The sequence below is a fragment of the Blennius ocellaris genome, assembly GCF_963422515.1.
Source record: "Blennius ocellaris genome assembly, chromosome: 3".
Lineage (NCBI taxonomy): Eukaryota > Metazoa > Chordata > Actinopteri > Blenniiformes > Blenniidae > Blennius > Blennius ocellaris.
The window spans coordinates 26237133-26254021 of record NC_137652.1 but is presented as its reverse complement, the minus strand read 5'-3'; the positions used below and the strand labels follow the sequence as shown (position 1 = coordinate 26254021).

The 16889-nt window shown below is 46.6% G+C and overlaps 1 protein-coding gene across 1 annotated transcript in view; it reads left to right on the top strand.

Moving 5' to 3' along the window:
• Positions 1-66: 66 nt before the first annotated feature.
• LOC308148893 (B-cell lymphoma/leukemia 11A-like) overlaps positions 67-16889 on the top strand; it is a gene marked incomplete at both ends in the record, with an annotated part of 32373 nt that continues 15550 nt past the window's right edge. Inside the window, 2 exons of the mRNA XM_080520441.1 lie at positions 67-121; positions 2838-3230. Coding sequence (XP_080376567.1) covers positions 67-121; positions 2838-3230 — 448 coding nt within the window. The remainder of the gene's footprint in view (positions 122-2837; positions 3231-16889) is intronic.

Sequence of the window (16889 nt, the reverse complement as noted above, 5' to 3'; positions counted from 1 at the left end):
GAGTCTACCTTATAGGAACGGATTTCCCGATGTGAACTCAGCTTGAAAAGCCGCCACTGAACCAACATGTCTCGCCGCAAGCAGGGCAAACCCCAGCACTTGAGCAAACGGGAGTTTTCGCGTAAGTGGATCTCAGCTTCATTTTTCCACTTAAATCCAGTGTCCTCCTCTCCTCTTGACGTGCCACTCGCGTTTTCGTTCAGGAGAACTTCCTTACAGGGGTTTTTAATGGCTGTGATCCGGACGCGCAGCTGTCCGGAGTGAAATGACAAACAGTATATCCAGGACCACCGGGGGTGGGTTAAAATGAGTCGGTGAAAGTTTTAAGACATCGTGAGAGGGAGCTTGAACTGGTGCCGGTGAACGCGTTGTATAACGCAGCCTTCAAGGTTTCTTTCGCCATGAAAGGGCATGCGTGCAGCGCTTTATGGCCGGAGACCTTTGCCTATATGAAGGGAGCGCAGGCAGGCTGGCAGACAACTGCTGCCATCCACTGAGAAGTTTCCATGTGCAGTCGGTGCAGCCCACACCTTCTCTCTCTCTCTCTCTCTCTCTCTCTTTTTTTTATTATTATGTGACAATGTCTCCGGTCCGGACACAGGGGATGTGAGGTTAAACGTGCCCGCTTGGCCACAGCGCGCAGACCTCGTGTGCGTTTACCGAGAAGGAATGTCGTTTCTCTGTAAACCTCATTCCTCCCGGCTCGCGTTTGAACGTCGCGGACTCGACGTGTGGCAGCTTATCTGGCGTCGTTTACAGATAAACCGTGCGTTAATTCACGACAAGCTCCGCGCGCCTTGTGATCCGGGGAGCGAAACGCAGGGGAGCGCTTTTACGCGCGTGTGTGATGAAAATGCGGGGCATTGATTTAGACCCGCACGACAGGGTATTTTGTTTGTTTGTTTGTTTGTTTGTTTGTTTCTTCTCAGTGTCTTTATGCATTTACGTTTGCAGGATAATTATTTCCCCGCTGTTCATCAAATGGAAGCAGGAACTGCTTTTATCGATACACTTTTCTTTGCGCGTCACTGAATGTGGAGACAGATATACGAGTTGTTGCCATGTAAGTCGAGATGGAGATTAAGTGCTTCCACACGCCTTTAGTTCTTAATTATTCTTGCAGTAAATGTGTCTCTGCATGCTGTTCCTATTTCGGTCGAACCCAATTATGCTCTCGCAACATGTATTCCCTTCATTTGTCGGATAATTGTCACCAGACTTGCCAGTGGGGGGCGCAATATGATTGTAGTCCTGTAGGCCACTTGTGAACTTGAACTTGATCCACTTTATCCTTCTGCGCTTGACCAGGCGCTGCATGCGGAGAGCAGCGTTTAAACAGGAATAACTGCTTATATATTTTTTTGTTTTCGTTAAATGTTAATCTTGGAAGAATAAAAAAAACAAATATATTGAAAGTTAAAGTGTTGTAATAACAAGAACCAAATAAGATTTGTTTTTTCAATTAAACCATTTAGGTTAAGCTGATCAAACAAATAAACGTTTTCATTTTCTGGGGCTGTGACCTAGTTTATTGCAGCATGTTTCTTTAATTTAATCTACTGATTTGAACCACAGAATACTTCATAATACCACTCTGCAATTTTATGTTTGGGGGGTAATTGTAAGCTGACACAGGTGCATATTTATCTGTGAGCAGAAAATCTCCTCACATATTGATTATTTTTGGAGAATTTTATTTGAAAGGCAGGAGAATGAAATAAAAGGGTCCCTTTGGCCATTTTCAGGGACCGAGTGAAATTAAACTATTGATCCATTGTTACAGTCTAAAATGGCAAATGAAGAAACCTAACGATTTTCCTGATTGTGAAACAGTCCCGCTGCTGTTTCCCGGGGGGGAAACACAGGTCCGAAACACTTCAAATACTGGCAGTGGGGGGAAAAAAAATCTTGTATTTTTCTTTTTAAGTTTTCAAAGTTATTCACATCAGTCTTGCTTGGCATCAAAATGAGATTATTTGGTTTGAAGCAAATCTTTCAACCTAACCCAACCTCACACACCTCGCCTGTGTCCGTGGCATAAGCTGGTTTAGATAAGCTGCTGTAAAAAGGGGGCGAATTCCCTCATCTTTAATGCAGCCGAACATACAAGTAACAGGCTCTATCTTGCATAGTCCCTCACCACCTTCTCATCTGACCCGATATAGAATTAAAGGTTGAACCAGCGGCGAGAATTCATCACATCTTATCTCAACATCCCAGTCGGGGCGCCCAATGTCGTTTACCATGTGGTTAGATTACTTCTTTTAAAATGCTCTTGCTCTCTTTTCTCTCTCATCTGTCTCTCTCTCTCTCTCTCTCTCTCTCTCTCTCTCTCTCTCTCTCTCTCTCTCTCTCTCTCTCTCTTCTGTCAGTTCTTCAGGGACCTACTCCACATCCAACCCCTCAATGTCTAACCTTGGTTCACGAGATCCCAGCACTTTTAACGAAATGGGGTCCAATCATCTTGAACTCAAATTAGAATCTATTTTTTGATTCTCAGAGGTGTTAGGTTCATTAAAAAAGCGAGATTGGCAGCACAATAAAGAGGGTCAAGCAACTTAATCGTTTGACTGCTGCCTGCGAGCTGAACATGTCAGTCCTTATCGAAGCTGTCTGCGTGCTCTTCCTCTCCTTTTTTCATTTTCTTCCTTCCCTCTTTCTTTCCTAAAAGTGTTTAACAACCTGACCTTATTCTTTCAGATGTCTGCAGCAATACACTGTCGCTGTGCGACTCTCGGTTGCGCGGCCTCTCCTGACACGTCTTTACGTTTTGCATGCAACTGTGATTATTTCACTGCACCCTATGTCACACTCTCCTCTCTTGTCTGCCTATCCAGCCGAGCCGCTCTCAGGTGTTTTACCAGACGAGGACTCTCAGGACTCGCCCAGGCTGGGTGTGGCTCAGGGCGAGCCCCTTAAAGGGGACCAGGACCTGCTGACCTGTGGCCAGTGCCACTCCCGCTTCCCCCTGGCTGACATCCTGCTGTTCATCGAGCATAAACGGAGGCAGTGCCAGGGCGGCCTCTGTGTGGACAAACCCCTGGACAGGCCGCCGTCCTCCCCGCTGGCTTCGCCCCTGTCCACGTCCTCCTCACTCTCGCGGACCCAACATCAGCACCCGCGGAAGTTGCGTCAACCTGTGGAGGTGGCCGTTCAGGTGTCACCGCAGGATGAGGATTGTTTATCTACACCCTTGCGAGGAATAATCCCCAAGCAGGAGAATATCACAGGTAAACACACCGGCAGCTTAAAATGGCTGCCTTGTGAGAGTAAGCAGATGAGCCGGAGATAAAAGTGAGTGTTTGAAAGGTGCACAGGTGTGCAGTGTGGGTCGTCCTACTTGAAGTTTATACAGGGTTCAATTTCAAGGGAGGAGAGCGAATGTCCTGAGATTTCCTCACTCTTCCTTCCGCCAATGGGGGATGTCTCTAATCTGCATAACTGGGGTGTGAAATATCTGCTTCCACATTTAGGAGCTGCGAATTTTCACTCAGCTGAGTCATGGACCCATATAAAGATCAGACGTCCTGAAAATGCTTGGGAGGAAGGGAAACGTTTGCAGACAGTGAGAACAACTCACGCAGAGTCGCACAAAGAAAGTGATTATGAAAGAGGGGAAAGAGAGAAAGACGAGACGGATTACTTTTGGTTTGTTGCTGCATCACAGATGTGCTCAGATCCTGTGGACTCCAAACTCTCTCTCATGTGGTTGGTGAGGGATGTATCTCTGTTCCTCCCGGGCTTATTACACTCCATATCTCTTGTACCCTCAAATATGTGCCTGCAAAAGCTCACTCTGATGCTAAAATTATAAAGAGATAGAAAAGAATATAATTATACCGATCTGTCAAAGACGAAGTGTTTATTTGAGGAACTCCACAGCCACTAATTGTCAGTGTTTTTCTTGATTTGAGTAATTAAGGACTTTTGAAGCCGGCTGGTTGGTTTGTTGGTTGTCCGTGGGGGCTAAATGAGGCTGTACTGAAAACACGAGTTGCTGTGCAAACAAGCATGAGTCCCTTATGACTGGTTTTATAGAATTGGGTTTGATTTTGACCAGCCCATTTGAATGTTTATTCATTTCCTTGAACAGATCTGATTGTGTGTGCCAGATTGTGCTGATTGTCGGGGCAGTTGTGATTTAATTTGAAGCCAATTCGGGCTAAACGCGTCGAGAGCAGTACTCAATAATGTGCCCTACTCCGGCGTGTTGCTCAGTGCTGCGGCCTCGCAGATGGCATTGTAAAAGGCTATTGTTATTTGCTGTCAGTTGTTAGTTAGCCCTCTGTCGTACGAAATGACCACCGTTCATTAGTGTGACGTTTGTTAAACATCTGCGCGCGCGCGCACACACACACACACACACACACACACACACACACACACACACACACACACACACACACACACACACACACACACACACACACACACACACACACACACACACACACACACACACACACACACGGACAAGTTCACACAGACACACACTCTCACACACAGCTACACATCTGACATGCCTCTTGGCCTTGTCAGCTGTTTGAACATGCTTTTCTTTGCTCATTTAGATCATCATGCACTGGAGTTCACATGATATCATAAGGTCACTAGCTGTGTGCACAGAGCTTTTATTTATAGGCTCTCTGTCTGTGGACATTGAGGGAAAAAATCAGGAAGTGACTTGGGTTAATAATGAGGAGATGACTTGGTGGATTGTTGTTCCCACCCATACCACTTGAGCTCCAAGTATCTCAGGCTTTGGGGAAAAAGAACAAGCCTGCAGAGATAAAGACGATTGAGCCTCTGTGCTGCACAGACCACACATCAGTCACATACTGTATGTGTACAAACCAGCCTCCCCACTCCACCTCGGTTTTCTCCATCCAAGATTGATGGATCCAGACTGGCAGTGCCAGTGTGCCACCCCGTCCTCCATATGCTGGCTGCCATGTTCTCTCACCCGGCTCAGTTAGAGCCTGACACTGAGCCAAGGCATCTCCATACATATTGTTCCCAAACTCACTTCGTGTCTTGTCCATTCCAGGGGAGTGGATTATATGTTACACCCTTAAAGATTTACTGTGTCCTGCTACACTGCAAACACTCCAATGAAAGCACCCCCCCCCCCCCCACCACCACCACCACCTCTGAAATATCATTTGACACAGATGGATTACCATCAGCACATCAGTTTATAAAGGAAAAGGCTCGGACGGACGAGGTTAGGGGAAGAGGCTGCTGGGTTAAGGAAAGGAGCTGACACCCGGAGTGGCTGGAGTTGGGGTGATGTGGGGGGTTGGGGGGGGGCTGTGACAGAGCAGAGCTGGAGATGAAGCTGTGCCTCTCTGGTCTGCGTCTACGGGACAGCTGAGGCCGTCTGGGAGTCTCATGACTGCAGCTGGGGTAGGGGTCTGCAGTCTGGAGCTCTGGGCCGTTACACGAGGGCAGAGCAGCCTGTGCGCCGTCATTTGCATGATAAACAATTTAAGATATGCACAGGGACATCCTAGCTTGTCTACAGATTATGGATGGCCCAGAAAAAGAACAGATGATGGTTGCTCAAACAAACTAAGTGATTGGGGTGTGCTGTAAAACCACTTTTTTTTTTTGCCCCAGCATGCAATCACTAATGAAGAAGCCCACTGGTGAAGAAAATTAATTGTGGACATTTGCATTCACATTTATTATTTCATTGATTAAATGCAATTGTTATTAGAGCAATAAATGATTGTTTGGTTGTTCCACGCTGAGTAATTGGAGCAGGACGCTTTCCATTGTTATGATGTAGGATACAGAGCTTTACTAATGTTTAGAGGCTTCTTCCTGTCCCATATACCAGAATTAGTATATTTATAAACCGTGTGTGGTGCCACATTTCCATGCTTGTGTTGCTTCATTATTCTGCCCTGTATTTATCCATATCAGCATTAGTCCCTCTTGCACTCTCACCAGTATATGGCCACATGTGGTAATGAGGCCATTGTGGCTGTGCAGATCGGCCACAAGCTCACACTTCTGCTGCTTTCCAACGCACTGCCTCCATTGTAACCTGGACTCTGAATCAATACTCGGTCAATTACGGCAGCCACCTTTTCCCCTTTTTCACCGTGTAGAGATGCACATTCTTACGAGGGAGCAGTATTTCTTGTAGCACCTCGTTGGATGTGGACTGTGTTCCCGTAGAAGCTTGCCCGTCCGGTTTCTCGCTGTGTGTTGTGGAGACAAAGGTATTTAGCAGGGACCATATTGGCACTGTGCCACTTTTCTCTACCCCCCACACACACACACACACACACACACACACATATATATATACATACACACACATATGCCTGTGGAGGGGGGGGTGCTCCTTTGAAGTGATACGTTTTCTTGTGTCCAGTGTGTATGTGCATGTGCATGGGTCACCGTGCAAGTTTACATGCGGGGCTTTTTGTTTCGCTGATCACTTTAATTGAAAGTGAAAAGGCACAGATGCATGCTGCTGTAATTACTGCACACCAGCTAATATTATAACATAAGCACTCCATTGTCTGTAAGAAACTGACTCTGATTTGATCCCACAGTTGCTTTGGGCTCTGATAAAATCAGTCCTATTTTTGGCCATGGACTCCACTAAGTTTTAATGAAGGTGAACAGGAACGGTTTTAAGGATGAATTTTTCATAGAGGACATTTTTGCATTCTGGAGCCAAGCTCTAAACACCCACAAACGTTGTCGGTGGAGATTCGTCAGCCTTTGTTGTTGGATTAAGTGTTCGTGGCTCTCGGTGCATTCAAGTGCTGAAAGTGGAGTTAATGTTTACATTTTCAGTGCGTATGCAGCATCGAACCAGTGCCTGCGTGTGTGTGCACGTGTTCTGCTGTGTGCACGAGAGTGTGTTTTTTTTTAACCACTTAACCTGTTTATAGCTTACTGTGTGTGTGTGTGTGTGTGTGTGTGTGTGTGTGTGTGTGTGTGTGTGTGTGTGTGTGTGTGTGTGTGTGTGTGTGTGTGTGTGTGTGTGTGTGCGCGCCTTGCTGTTTGTTAAAGCTTTACTACCGTGGGCGTGCAGGCTGAACATGAAAGAGTCTTTGACTTGGCAAGCCTTGCCTGAGGACACCCCTCTGTGGACCATGCCAGGCCAGACTTGGCACACAGCGGTGGGCCTGAGGGACAGGCTGGGCCTAAATGTGTGTGTAAGAGGGGAGTTAGGGGAGGTGTTTCTGATTTGTAGGTTTAGGAGGCGAAACGTATGGTGAGGTGGTGGCAGTGTGTATGACTGACAGCAGGAGTGTGTGTGTAGTTAAGGGTAGGTATGCAGTACAGTGTGTGTGTGTGTGTGTGTGTGTGTGTGTGTGTGTGTGTGTGTGTGTGTGTGTGTGTGTGTGTGTGTGCGTGTGTGTGCTGTCCTCTGGGGCTCCTGGCTTAGACTTCCTGTATCTCTGTTTGTCTTCTAACAACCTCAGCACCACAGCCTCGGGCCATTCAGGTGGAGGCTCGTTGAAATATGTACAGCACACACACACATGCAAAAAAAAAAAAACCTAACACATCATGTACACACACACACACACACACACCTGTTTTATGGACTCCACAATGTGGATCTCCGTAACACGTACAGTGTAAAGCCCCTCCTGCGGACCAGTGTTTTGTCTGTAATGAATGTGTTGTGGCAGAGGCGCCATGATGTGTTGTGAGTTGATGAGATCTGTCAGAAACATATGATCCTTATTTCCGCCCCCTCCCCTCTCTTGCTCTCCCTGACCATTACTCTCTTCCTCTTTACTTTCTGTCTGTCTCTCCATCTCCTTCTCTCCTTCTGTCGCCCGTGTTCTCTGTCCACGCATCACTCCAGTAGTTTGTCCCGGGGGTGACTGGAAACTGAAAGTTTTGGCTACATTAGCGTGTCTGCACCTCTTAAAGGCTTCCAACATCCACTCGAGAGCTCATTCTCACTCTAACAGATTTGGCTGCAGCGTGAGCCAGAGAAGCACGCACACGCACACGCACACACACACACACACGCACACACACACACACACACACCACTGTCAGACAAAGCTATACAACACAAACAACCTTGTTTGTCCGCAGCCACATCACGCCGGATGAAAACGTATCCTCAGAAATCAGCGTGTCCCGCCGCTGTCCTGTCAATAGAGTGGCAGGCGTTCACATCACGGGGTCGGGGGTCATCTGACAGCGTCAGGGCCTGTCATGCCAGCCGCTGGCTTCACCACCTGCAGGTTAATGACTTTATTTTTAGACAGAACAGAAACAGAGAGGAAAACATGTCTTTGATGCAGCTGTAGCTCAGGAAGTGGCGGATCGCAGCAAAAAGGTGGTATTTTAAGAAGTGGGCACATTGGGTTGGGGTGAGAATTGGAACAGGCTTCGACAAGGTAATTTTCACTTTGATGTTTTTTTTTTTTTTTTTTTTTTTTTGAAAAATCACAGTTTTGTCATCATTTCTGTAAACCTTTTTTTGGGTCACTAAAAGTGGTCTGGAATTTTGTATTTTTTAATTTATATTATTATTATTATTCAATGTCTGTAGGAGCCGCATTATCCCAGCCTGCATTACAATTCCAAATGTCATCTCAACCTCAACTATGACTATTGTGACTGCAGCGTTTAAGCGCTGTGTTGCTGCAAGACAGTTGCTTTGTCTTTCTCACACCCGAGGTGATAATGTTGAGGCCATGGGAGAGCCACGGTGACAAGGGCATCATGTTAGTCTGAACCCTCTGATCCTGGTCACTATCTGTCTGTCCCACTGCACATCAGAGATGGGCTTGGTCTGTCACAAATGGTGTGTGTCTTTGACCGAGTCTGTTTGTACCTTTTGTATGTGGCTGGGTGGTCGTCTACAGCTGTGTCTCGCCAGCCTTATCTCGACCAGAGAGATACAGGACAGGAAGGGCCCCCGCGGCTGACGTTACACTTGTGAAAAATTGCAAGCCTTTATTTGTGTGCGGGCGTGTGTGCGTGCGTGTTTTTAGGAAGGATGCAAAGCATGTCTGCAGCTGCAGTTCTTCATTAATGTATACTAATAGGTTGTCTCATTCCTCAGGGGGGATTGTGTTCAAAAGCTCATCGCCTCCTAATAGCTCAAGTTAACTTTACATTTGATCTTAGATTCAAATCCCACATCTTTTAAACGATGATCAGAAGTGAGCCACTTCATTCATTTTTTAAGCGTCGTCATATATGTTTTAGAATCACTTTGGGTTATACGATTGTAGTGGTGTCCTGTGGTTTTGCACTGGCACATCAGCGAGAGTGATACATGCGCATGATTATCATTTATGCACGGTTGCATGCATGCACACACATACTTATACCTCTCTGTTCCATCCCCCACACCGGACTGACCCCCAGCCCTCGCTACACACACACACACACACACACACACACACACACACACACACACACACACACACACACACGCGCGCACGTACACACATATAAATGCACACTGCTGTCCCAGGCACCCTTTACTTTTGCAGGCTGAATCTCACTGATAACATGCTGGCGCCCTCATTTAAATTTGAAGCGCTTCTTTAATCTTCAAAGGCCTGATTGCTTTATGAATATGCATGGGCCGAGCTGACTCTCAGTTCATTACCTTGTTGTAAATTCTAATGACCATTAGGGCCCCGCGCGGTAATTGCCAATTGTTTTGCATTTTTGATTAGCCCATTACCGTAGTGCATTCTGAACATGTCTGCCCTGCCTGCCTGCCAGGCCACAGCAAGAAGCAAAGGGAAGGAGGGAGAGATGAGAAAATAAAGGGAGAGTGTGCAGTGGAAGCCACTGCGAGGGGCAGCGAGACACTGTAAATTTTGAGGCTTGGCTTGAAACGTTGTTTTGGGTGGAAAGCGGGGTGAGTTTGAAAGGGGGTAGAAGACACAACGCGGGGAATGTAGAACTGGATGTTCCTTAAACAAGCTCTACCCAGCTTGTTTCTGCAGAGCTTGAGTGCAAGAGCGTGTACCTGACTACATTTATGTCAGCATGTGTATTTGTTGACTGTGTGTGCATGTCCGCCTGCCTCTGTGTACATATTTAAGTTTGCGTGCGATTCGGTGAGTTGGATGGGGTGAGTGGTATGCTGGGAGTGGGGAGGTTCTGCTAGTGCATCCCAATGCTCGCCGTGTCTGGGACTTATGAAAGATTGATGGTTCCTTGCAGAATGGCATTGCCCTGCTACCACTTGATAACATCTAATGGATAATTTAGAGCTCTAAAACCTGCCGGCCGGTCGCCCTCTCTCTGCAGGCTGGAGAGGACAGCTGCCGGGCTTTTGGGGCCGCCGCTGTGGCTGTTTGTCCAAGAGATACATGAGGGCAAGCAGAAAAACAAGGGAAAAGAGGGAGGGCAAAGGGAGGAAGAGATGCCTTAGCGTTGGAGGGAGCCTGTGATGTCAAGAGTTGAGTAGCTGATTCAAGCCACAGTACAGAGCTCAGAAAAAAAACAAAACAACTCATGGGTTCTTCATATATAGTCATTAACTTGTGAGTTCTGTATTCATTCATGTCAGTATGGAAACAGAGGAACCACTTATTTCCTAATGTAATATTCCCTGGAATCTGACCAAAAAGAAAAGTCCCCAGCACAAATGTACTGGAGGACAAAAAAAGCAGCAATTAAATGCATTTTAATATTACTGTTTAGGCTTCATCTTCACTCTCCTTCCTCTGACATTACGGCCATCCAAAAACGAGAGCATGAAAACAGTCGGTGGAAAAGACTGAATAACAACCTCATGCATAATTGTTTAAACCTGCTTCTCTGATAAGTGCTCATATAAATGTTGCAGTATCCTTGTGTTCTGTTTTTTTTCACCCCCCCCCCTCCTTTTTCCCCCCAATATCTCTCTTCCTTTCTCTCTCTTATGCACCATTCATAATCAGCACAGTGTTTACCCACAGCTCCTATGCCCACTGTCAGTCTCTCATTCCCAGACTATTAAGCTGTTGACAGTTTGGTTAATCGTCCCGCAGTTTGACTGGAGGGGAATCAGAGAAGGGGTCAGCGGAGTCTGTCTCCAAGGTGTGGGGAGAAAGTGGCTTACATGTGCGTGCTGTTCTGGGCTCTGTGGCGTGCCTGCATGCGAGGAGTTTGTCTCATTTGGAGAATCCGTTGTGGGGCGGCGGTGGGGGGCGGGGGGGGGGGGGGGGGGGGGGTCTGTCTTTGCGGTGGCTTTGGAGAGGCCAGGCGGGGCCACTAACACAATGGGGAAATTGTCCAGCATGGGATCCGCTAGCATAAGTAGCTAGTTCGAGTTAGCAGGCTGGCGGGCTGGTGCGTGTCCAGGCGGTGGGTGTTCACACAGACGGAGAGAGAGGGAGAGAAAGAGAGAGAGAGAGCGAGAGAGAGAGCGAGAGAGAGAGAGACGTAGCGGCAGCAGAGCCGGCCCTGGCCAAAGGAGTCCCAGGCAGACAGCATGATAGATGGCTTTGTTAAAGGGTCCCAGGGTGTCCCCTGAACTTGAAGCACTCTGTTTATCTTGAATAGGAGCAGCACAGAGGGTAGGGGGGCAGTCAGGAGGAGGGGGGAGGAGGATAGGGAGAAAGGGAATGATATAGCTTTCAAGAGAAGGGGAGAGAAAGGGAGTGGAGGAAGAGGGAGAGTGTGGGCCTGCATCTGAGTAGGCCTGGATGGGGGTTGGGGAGGTTAAGGGGGGGTCGTGAGCAGGCACGGCTGCTGGAGACACACAGAGGAGGGTGGGGGGTGGGTGGGGGGGGGTGGCTCTCCGAGTAGCTGTCCATTAACAGATGAACTTGGCAGTGATCCAGGCCTTAGAGGTCTTGAGAGACAGCCACATGCACTCACACACGGACGCACACCTCCCCGGTACCTGCTGACTGTGGATGGAATGCCACCATGGCTCTTTTTTGTCCAGAGACGAAAGAGGACACGTCTGTGGTTCACCTATGTCAGAACCAGTTCAGACCGGTTAGTCAGCCAGGCCGAAGGAGGCACGGGGACAGGGCCCCGCCGCCCGGCCCTCCTCTCTCCTCCTCCCTCGTCCTCCTCCTCGGCCTTCCGGGCTTCACTGGAAGAAACGGGGAGAACCTCTAACCGGAGGGCACAGGACAATGCAGTAGAGAGAGAGAAAAGAAGCGAGGGAGCGTGGGAACAAAGTGAGAGACGAACGGATCCGGTCGAAAACAGGGTGGGAAGAGGAGGGAAAAGTGTTTGGTTGTTGTTGGTGTGCTCCTCTTGATGGGGCAACATGAGCTTAACACCACTGCTGCTATTGTGTACTGAAAACATTACAACAAACACAAGAGTGCTGAAAACAGGGAGGGGGGAAAGAATTTGATATGGAAGATGCACATAATGGACTATTGGGCTGTGCAGGCGAGAAAGCCTCCACTTATGTCAGGCGTACCGTGTAACCGTATATCTCAAACAACGTACTGTATGTACATGTGTGGCAGCCATGAAAATCATGTCATTGAGTGCATATCTGTATGGAAACATTATGAAATATGGACATAGCCTCTCTCCTAATTACTACTCGGATGCGTCCCTTGAGTTTTGAAAGCGGGCTGTTCACGAATCCACTTCAAATGGTTCCAGTTCACACACACACCCTGCCTCGAGATGGCAGATCAGAAAGCGCTGTCACATCATGAACATCTGAAGAAGTCAAAGGACCAAGAGTTTATCACGAGACGACTGTGGAAATGTTCCATCGTCTTCAAACTTTCTATTGTTTCCTGGATTGATTGGATGTTTGCGGCGCATAGACCTGCATTTTTTTTTTTTTTTTTTTTTTTTACAAAAGTGTAAAACTGGATAATTTAAAAATGTGGCTTTAAGCAGAAGTGAATGTGAACTCCTGTGGTGAGAAAAGTGGTTTGTTATAAGGCGTGAAACTCGTGTGACCAGTTGTGTGTGAGAATAGTGGATTAGGTGTCACTTTTCTACGAGCAGGTGTCTTTCTCTCTCTTTTTCTCGACGTTTCCTGCCTCTCTCGTTTTCTCTTCTCAGTAAGGACCTCGTCTTATTTTCAGAACAAGTGAACAGCGCGTTGATCTTCGAACAAAAACTTACATTGAATTACATTCCTTAATTCTTTGAGGCTGGGTGTGAGTTTATAAATTATGACGTGTGGCGATGTGCACATTTTCTCACACTTGCACACTTTGAATGAGGCCTGGGTATCAAAAGGTGTTCCTATATAATAAGATGTGTGATGTTTAATCTAAGAACAGTCGACAGATGTGATGACATCTTGTGTCAATTAATGGAGCGAGTCCTCATGGATAAATCACATGCATGCTGCAGGGCAAACATAGATAATGTATGTTTACGTGTCTGTGTGTGCTTGTGTTTGTGCGTGTCTCCGTGTAAATGCATGCAATCCCATTTGCATCTATTTCACACAAGCTCACATTAGTTTGTTATTTATAAAGAAGATTTTTCCTTTTTATCTTCCCCCGTTTCTTCCAGCCTTCCAGCTCTTGCTCCATTTCTCAGAAACCTGTTTTCTTTTCCAGGACTCTTGTGTGGCTACTTTGGTACAGAGGCCAACTAAATATCGCGCTTCTCTGTGTGCGTGTGTGTGTGTGTGTGTGTGTGTGTGTGTGTGTGTGTGTGTGTGTGTGTGTGTGTGTGTGTGTGTGTGTGTGTGTGTGCGTGTATGTGAGATGATGGCTGTTTTTATAATGCCCCCTGCAAATTTGCATATGTATATGTGCAGATTGTATGAGAAGAGCTCTCACACTTAGAGCAGTTGGATGGGGAGGGTGATGGGGGCTGTTGTGTGGGTTGCGTGTATAGTTTGTGTGTGTCAGTGTGTTTGTGTGTGTGTGAGTGTGTATTAGAGGGGGGTCTTATTGGCGCTTTCACCCCCCAGACAAAGCCGGCCACTTCTCCCAGATGGTAGTCTGCTCTCTTCGGCCATGTGTCTGGTGTGTGTGTGTGTGTGTGTGTGTGCGTGTGCGTGTGCGTGTGCGTGTGCGTGTGCGTGTGTGTGTGTGTGTGTGTGTGTGTGTGTGTGTGTGTGTGTGTGTGTGTGTGTGTGTGTGTTTGTGTGCGTGTGCGTGTGCATGTGTGTTTTATGGACAGAGACCGATACAAAGACGGAGAGCGATGGAGAAATTTGCAAGCGAGAGTTTCTATGCATAAAATGCAGACAAGAGATGGGCATGCATACACATGGATGTATAAGTGAAGACAGTGTGAGACTTTATGGACTTTCATAGCTCATTCTTCAGATGGCCATGCATAACGTGACTAAAAACAGCCCAGTGTGGTCTGCCACTCTGTGCCCTGTTCTAAATGCATTAGAATACATAATTCAAGACAGATGGGCACAGAAAGGGAGATAGATGGGGGAAAAAAAAGGAGTGTGGATTGAGGGACGGGCTCACAAAGAGACAAAAGGGATGGACAGGGGAATAAAGATAAAGATGGGCTTCCTTTTGTCTTAGCAGTGATGACCCAGAGGTGCCTGTGGACGTCTGGCTAATGGGGTCAGCATTAAAACAGACCAGGCGTCAGGATTATGTTTACTTCAGTTGTCTGCTGGACACTAACAATGAGGTGCGTGAGTGGAGACTGCACGTTTGATGACGGGTAAATGCAAAGAAATCCATTTTCTTCCTTATCCCATCACTATGATATCACTGACGAGTGTCTTATAAGACGTCAGTTGAGAACAGTTCTGCTTGGGAAATAGCTCAAACGGTGGAAGTTTCCAAATATTCAACATGAAATCCTGCCTCAGGGTTTGGTCTAAATCCTGGTGTCCCCCTGGGGGCATATGTTAAAACAGGCCTGCAGCCCTGTTAAGAAAGGGGCTATCTATCGCTTGGACAGACTCCAGCTTCTCTGACCTTGATGTTTGTTTTCCTTGTTTCCCCAGACATAAACATGGCTCTCGCATCCAGACACACAGACAGACAGGAAGTTATCCTCTCTGATGTTTTCTCTCTTGCATCTCGCTCCTCTGTGAGCGCAGGGCTGCTGTATTAGTCTTGGAAATGTGCATGCGTGCAACAGTACAAAGTCAGGTGAACTCAAATGGTGTGTGAATTTCTCAGTGTGCGTTTCGTCACACCCACTCCCCCCCTCTGCGGCCCTTCTCTTCTCTCATACCTGTCAGACTGGTTCTCCTTCTCTTTCATTAAAGCATAGCCCTTCTCCTTTTTCTTGACCAGGTAGTATTTTGTTATCAGACCAGAAACCAGACTCCCATATGACAACCCTTTAACCCATGGTTCAAAGTGCCAAGATAACCATTCTCTATTTATACCTTTATTGAGGCAAGCCCTTCTTTGCCAGCGAGCGGTCTGGCAGGCAGTGCTTTCCATGCTGGACGTGCCCTGTTCTCCCCAGGCTCTGGTACTGAACTGGTCTGCCAAGTTGCAGGGCCAGATTGCCTGTAATAGGCCTGCCATTCCCCTCTCATCATCTGTCAGCACTCTGGATCCAACTGCAGGGTCCAAAGAGGGCTACCACTCTCCAATTAAAAAGGTTAATTTGCCCTCGCCCATCCCCCCCCCCCCCCCCCCCCCCCCCTCCCTCCCAGGGCTTGCTACATCTTCATTAGCACTCATTTGTGTCTGTGTAGCTTTCCCTTTAATTTCTCTGTCCTTTCTCTTTCTTTCATAGCTTTTCTAAACACTGTTTTATGTGAATAAGGTAAGGGTGAGCGTCCATTAGCATATTTATTTTGCAGCCAGTATGTTGATTCAATTGCTCTCAATGGATTTGAGCTGCTATTTTTTTGTATCCCTGTCCAAGCAGTTCATGGTATAATCAGAAATTCATTTTTGTTCACTCGACTTTCCATCTAAGGCTTCTTTGAATAAAAAAGGCCAGTCTCATGAAGGATAAAGGCTTAAAGGAATTATTTAATATTTGGGGAAATACATTTATCTTTTTTACAGAGTTAAAAGCGAATATCAATACCACTTTATTTGACAAAATACTATCTTTTTTTTTCTGCTGATATGAGTAAGAATGTGTAAAAAAAAATTGTATCACAGATATTTTACAAGCAAAATTTATTTTGGGGTGAGCGTTTCCCAACCTGCAGAGCCCTTCGATCGTCTACATTAACCCTTTAAAAGCAGGACACTTTGCCAAAAACACCATAAAGCAATCCAACATTTAGTGATGTCACATCAAATTAAACAGAAGAGTGTCACTATAAAAAATATATACAGGTAATTTTTACATGCTCCAAACATAACTCCCAACACCAAGCCACATTCAAAACCCACAGATTGTAGCAACAACAAATAAAAGCTCCACAGATGATAAAAAGAGGAGAAACGTTTCAGATACTTAAGTCGAGCAATTCTGTCAGTTGGTGGCCACCTTTTACGTGACAACATTTGAAGAGAAAATGCATCGATTTCACGTTTTGAGAAAAGTTTCACTTTTACACAACAATGCTTAGAAAACAATGTAGTCACGGCACGCCAGGACGCAAGTCGGCTCTGTTGCTTGTTTTTGTAATGATACCACACACACATGTGCACACAGGGAACAAGCACCAAAACAGTGGGAGTAAACAGACATTCGTATGGACAGATAATGAAGTTGCGTTGTTATTCTGGGGGATTCTCCACTATAAAGGTTATGCCACTCTGGAGGCCGACACGTTTGTTACTGTCCATCTTCTCGCGGGTCGACAGAAGAACTATTTACCTCGGCCGTGGTGCACATGACCAGTAGCAGTGTTTCCGCCGTTTCTACATACGAGGTGTTTTCAAAAAGCTCCACCTTGGGAGCTGTTTTCAGTGACTCAGACGTTGTTTAAACGGACCCCCCAAAATGCAACAAAATCTTTGCATATTGACTTAAACAGGGCCGAGGAGATAAAACAAGAAAACACAAACCTTGCTTTTCTCACAAGACGACAGAGAAAAGTT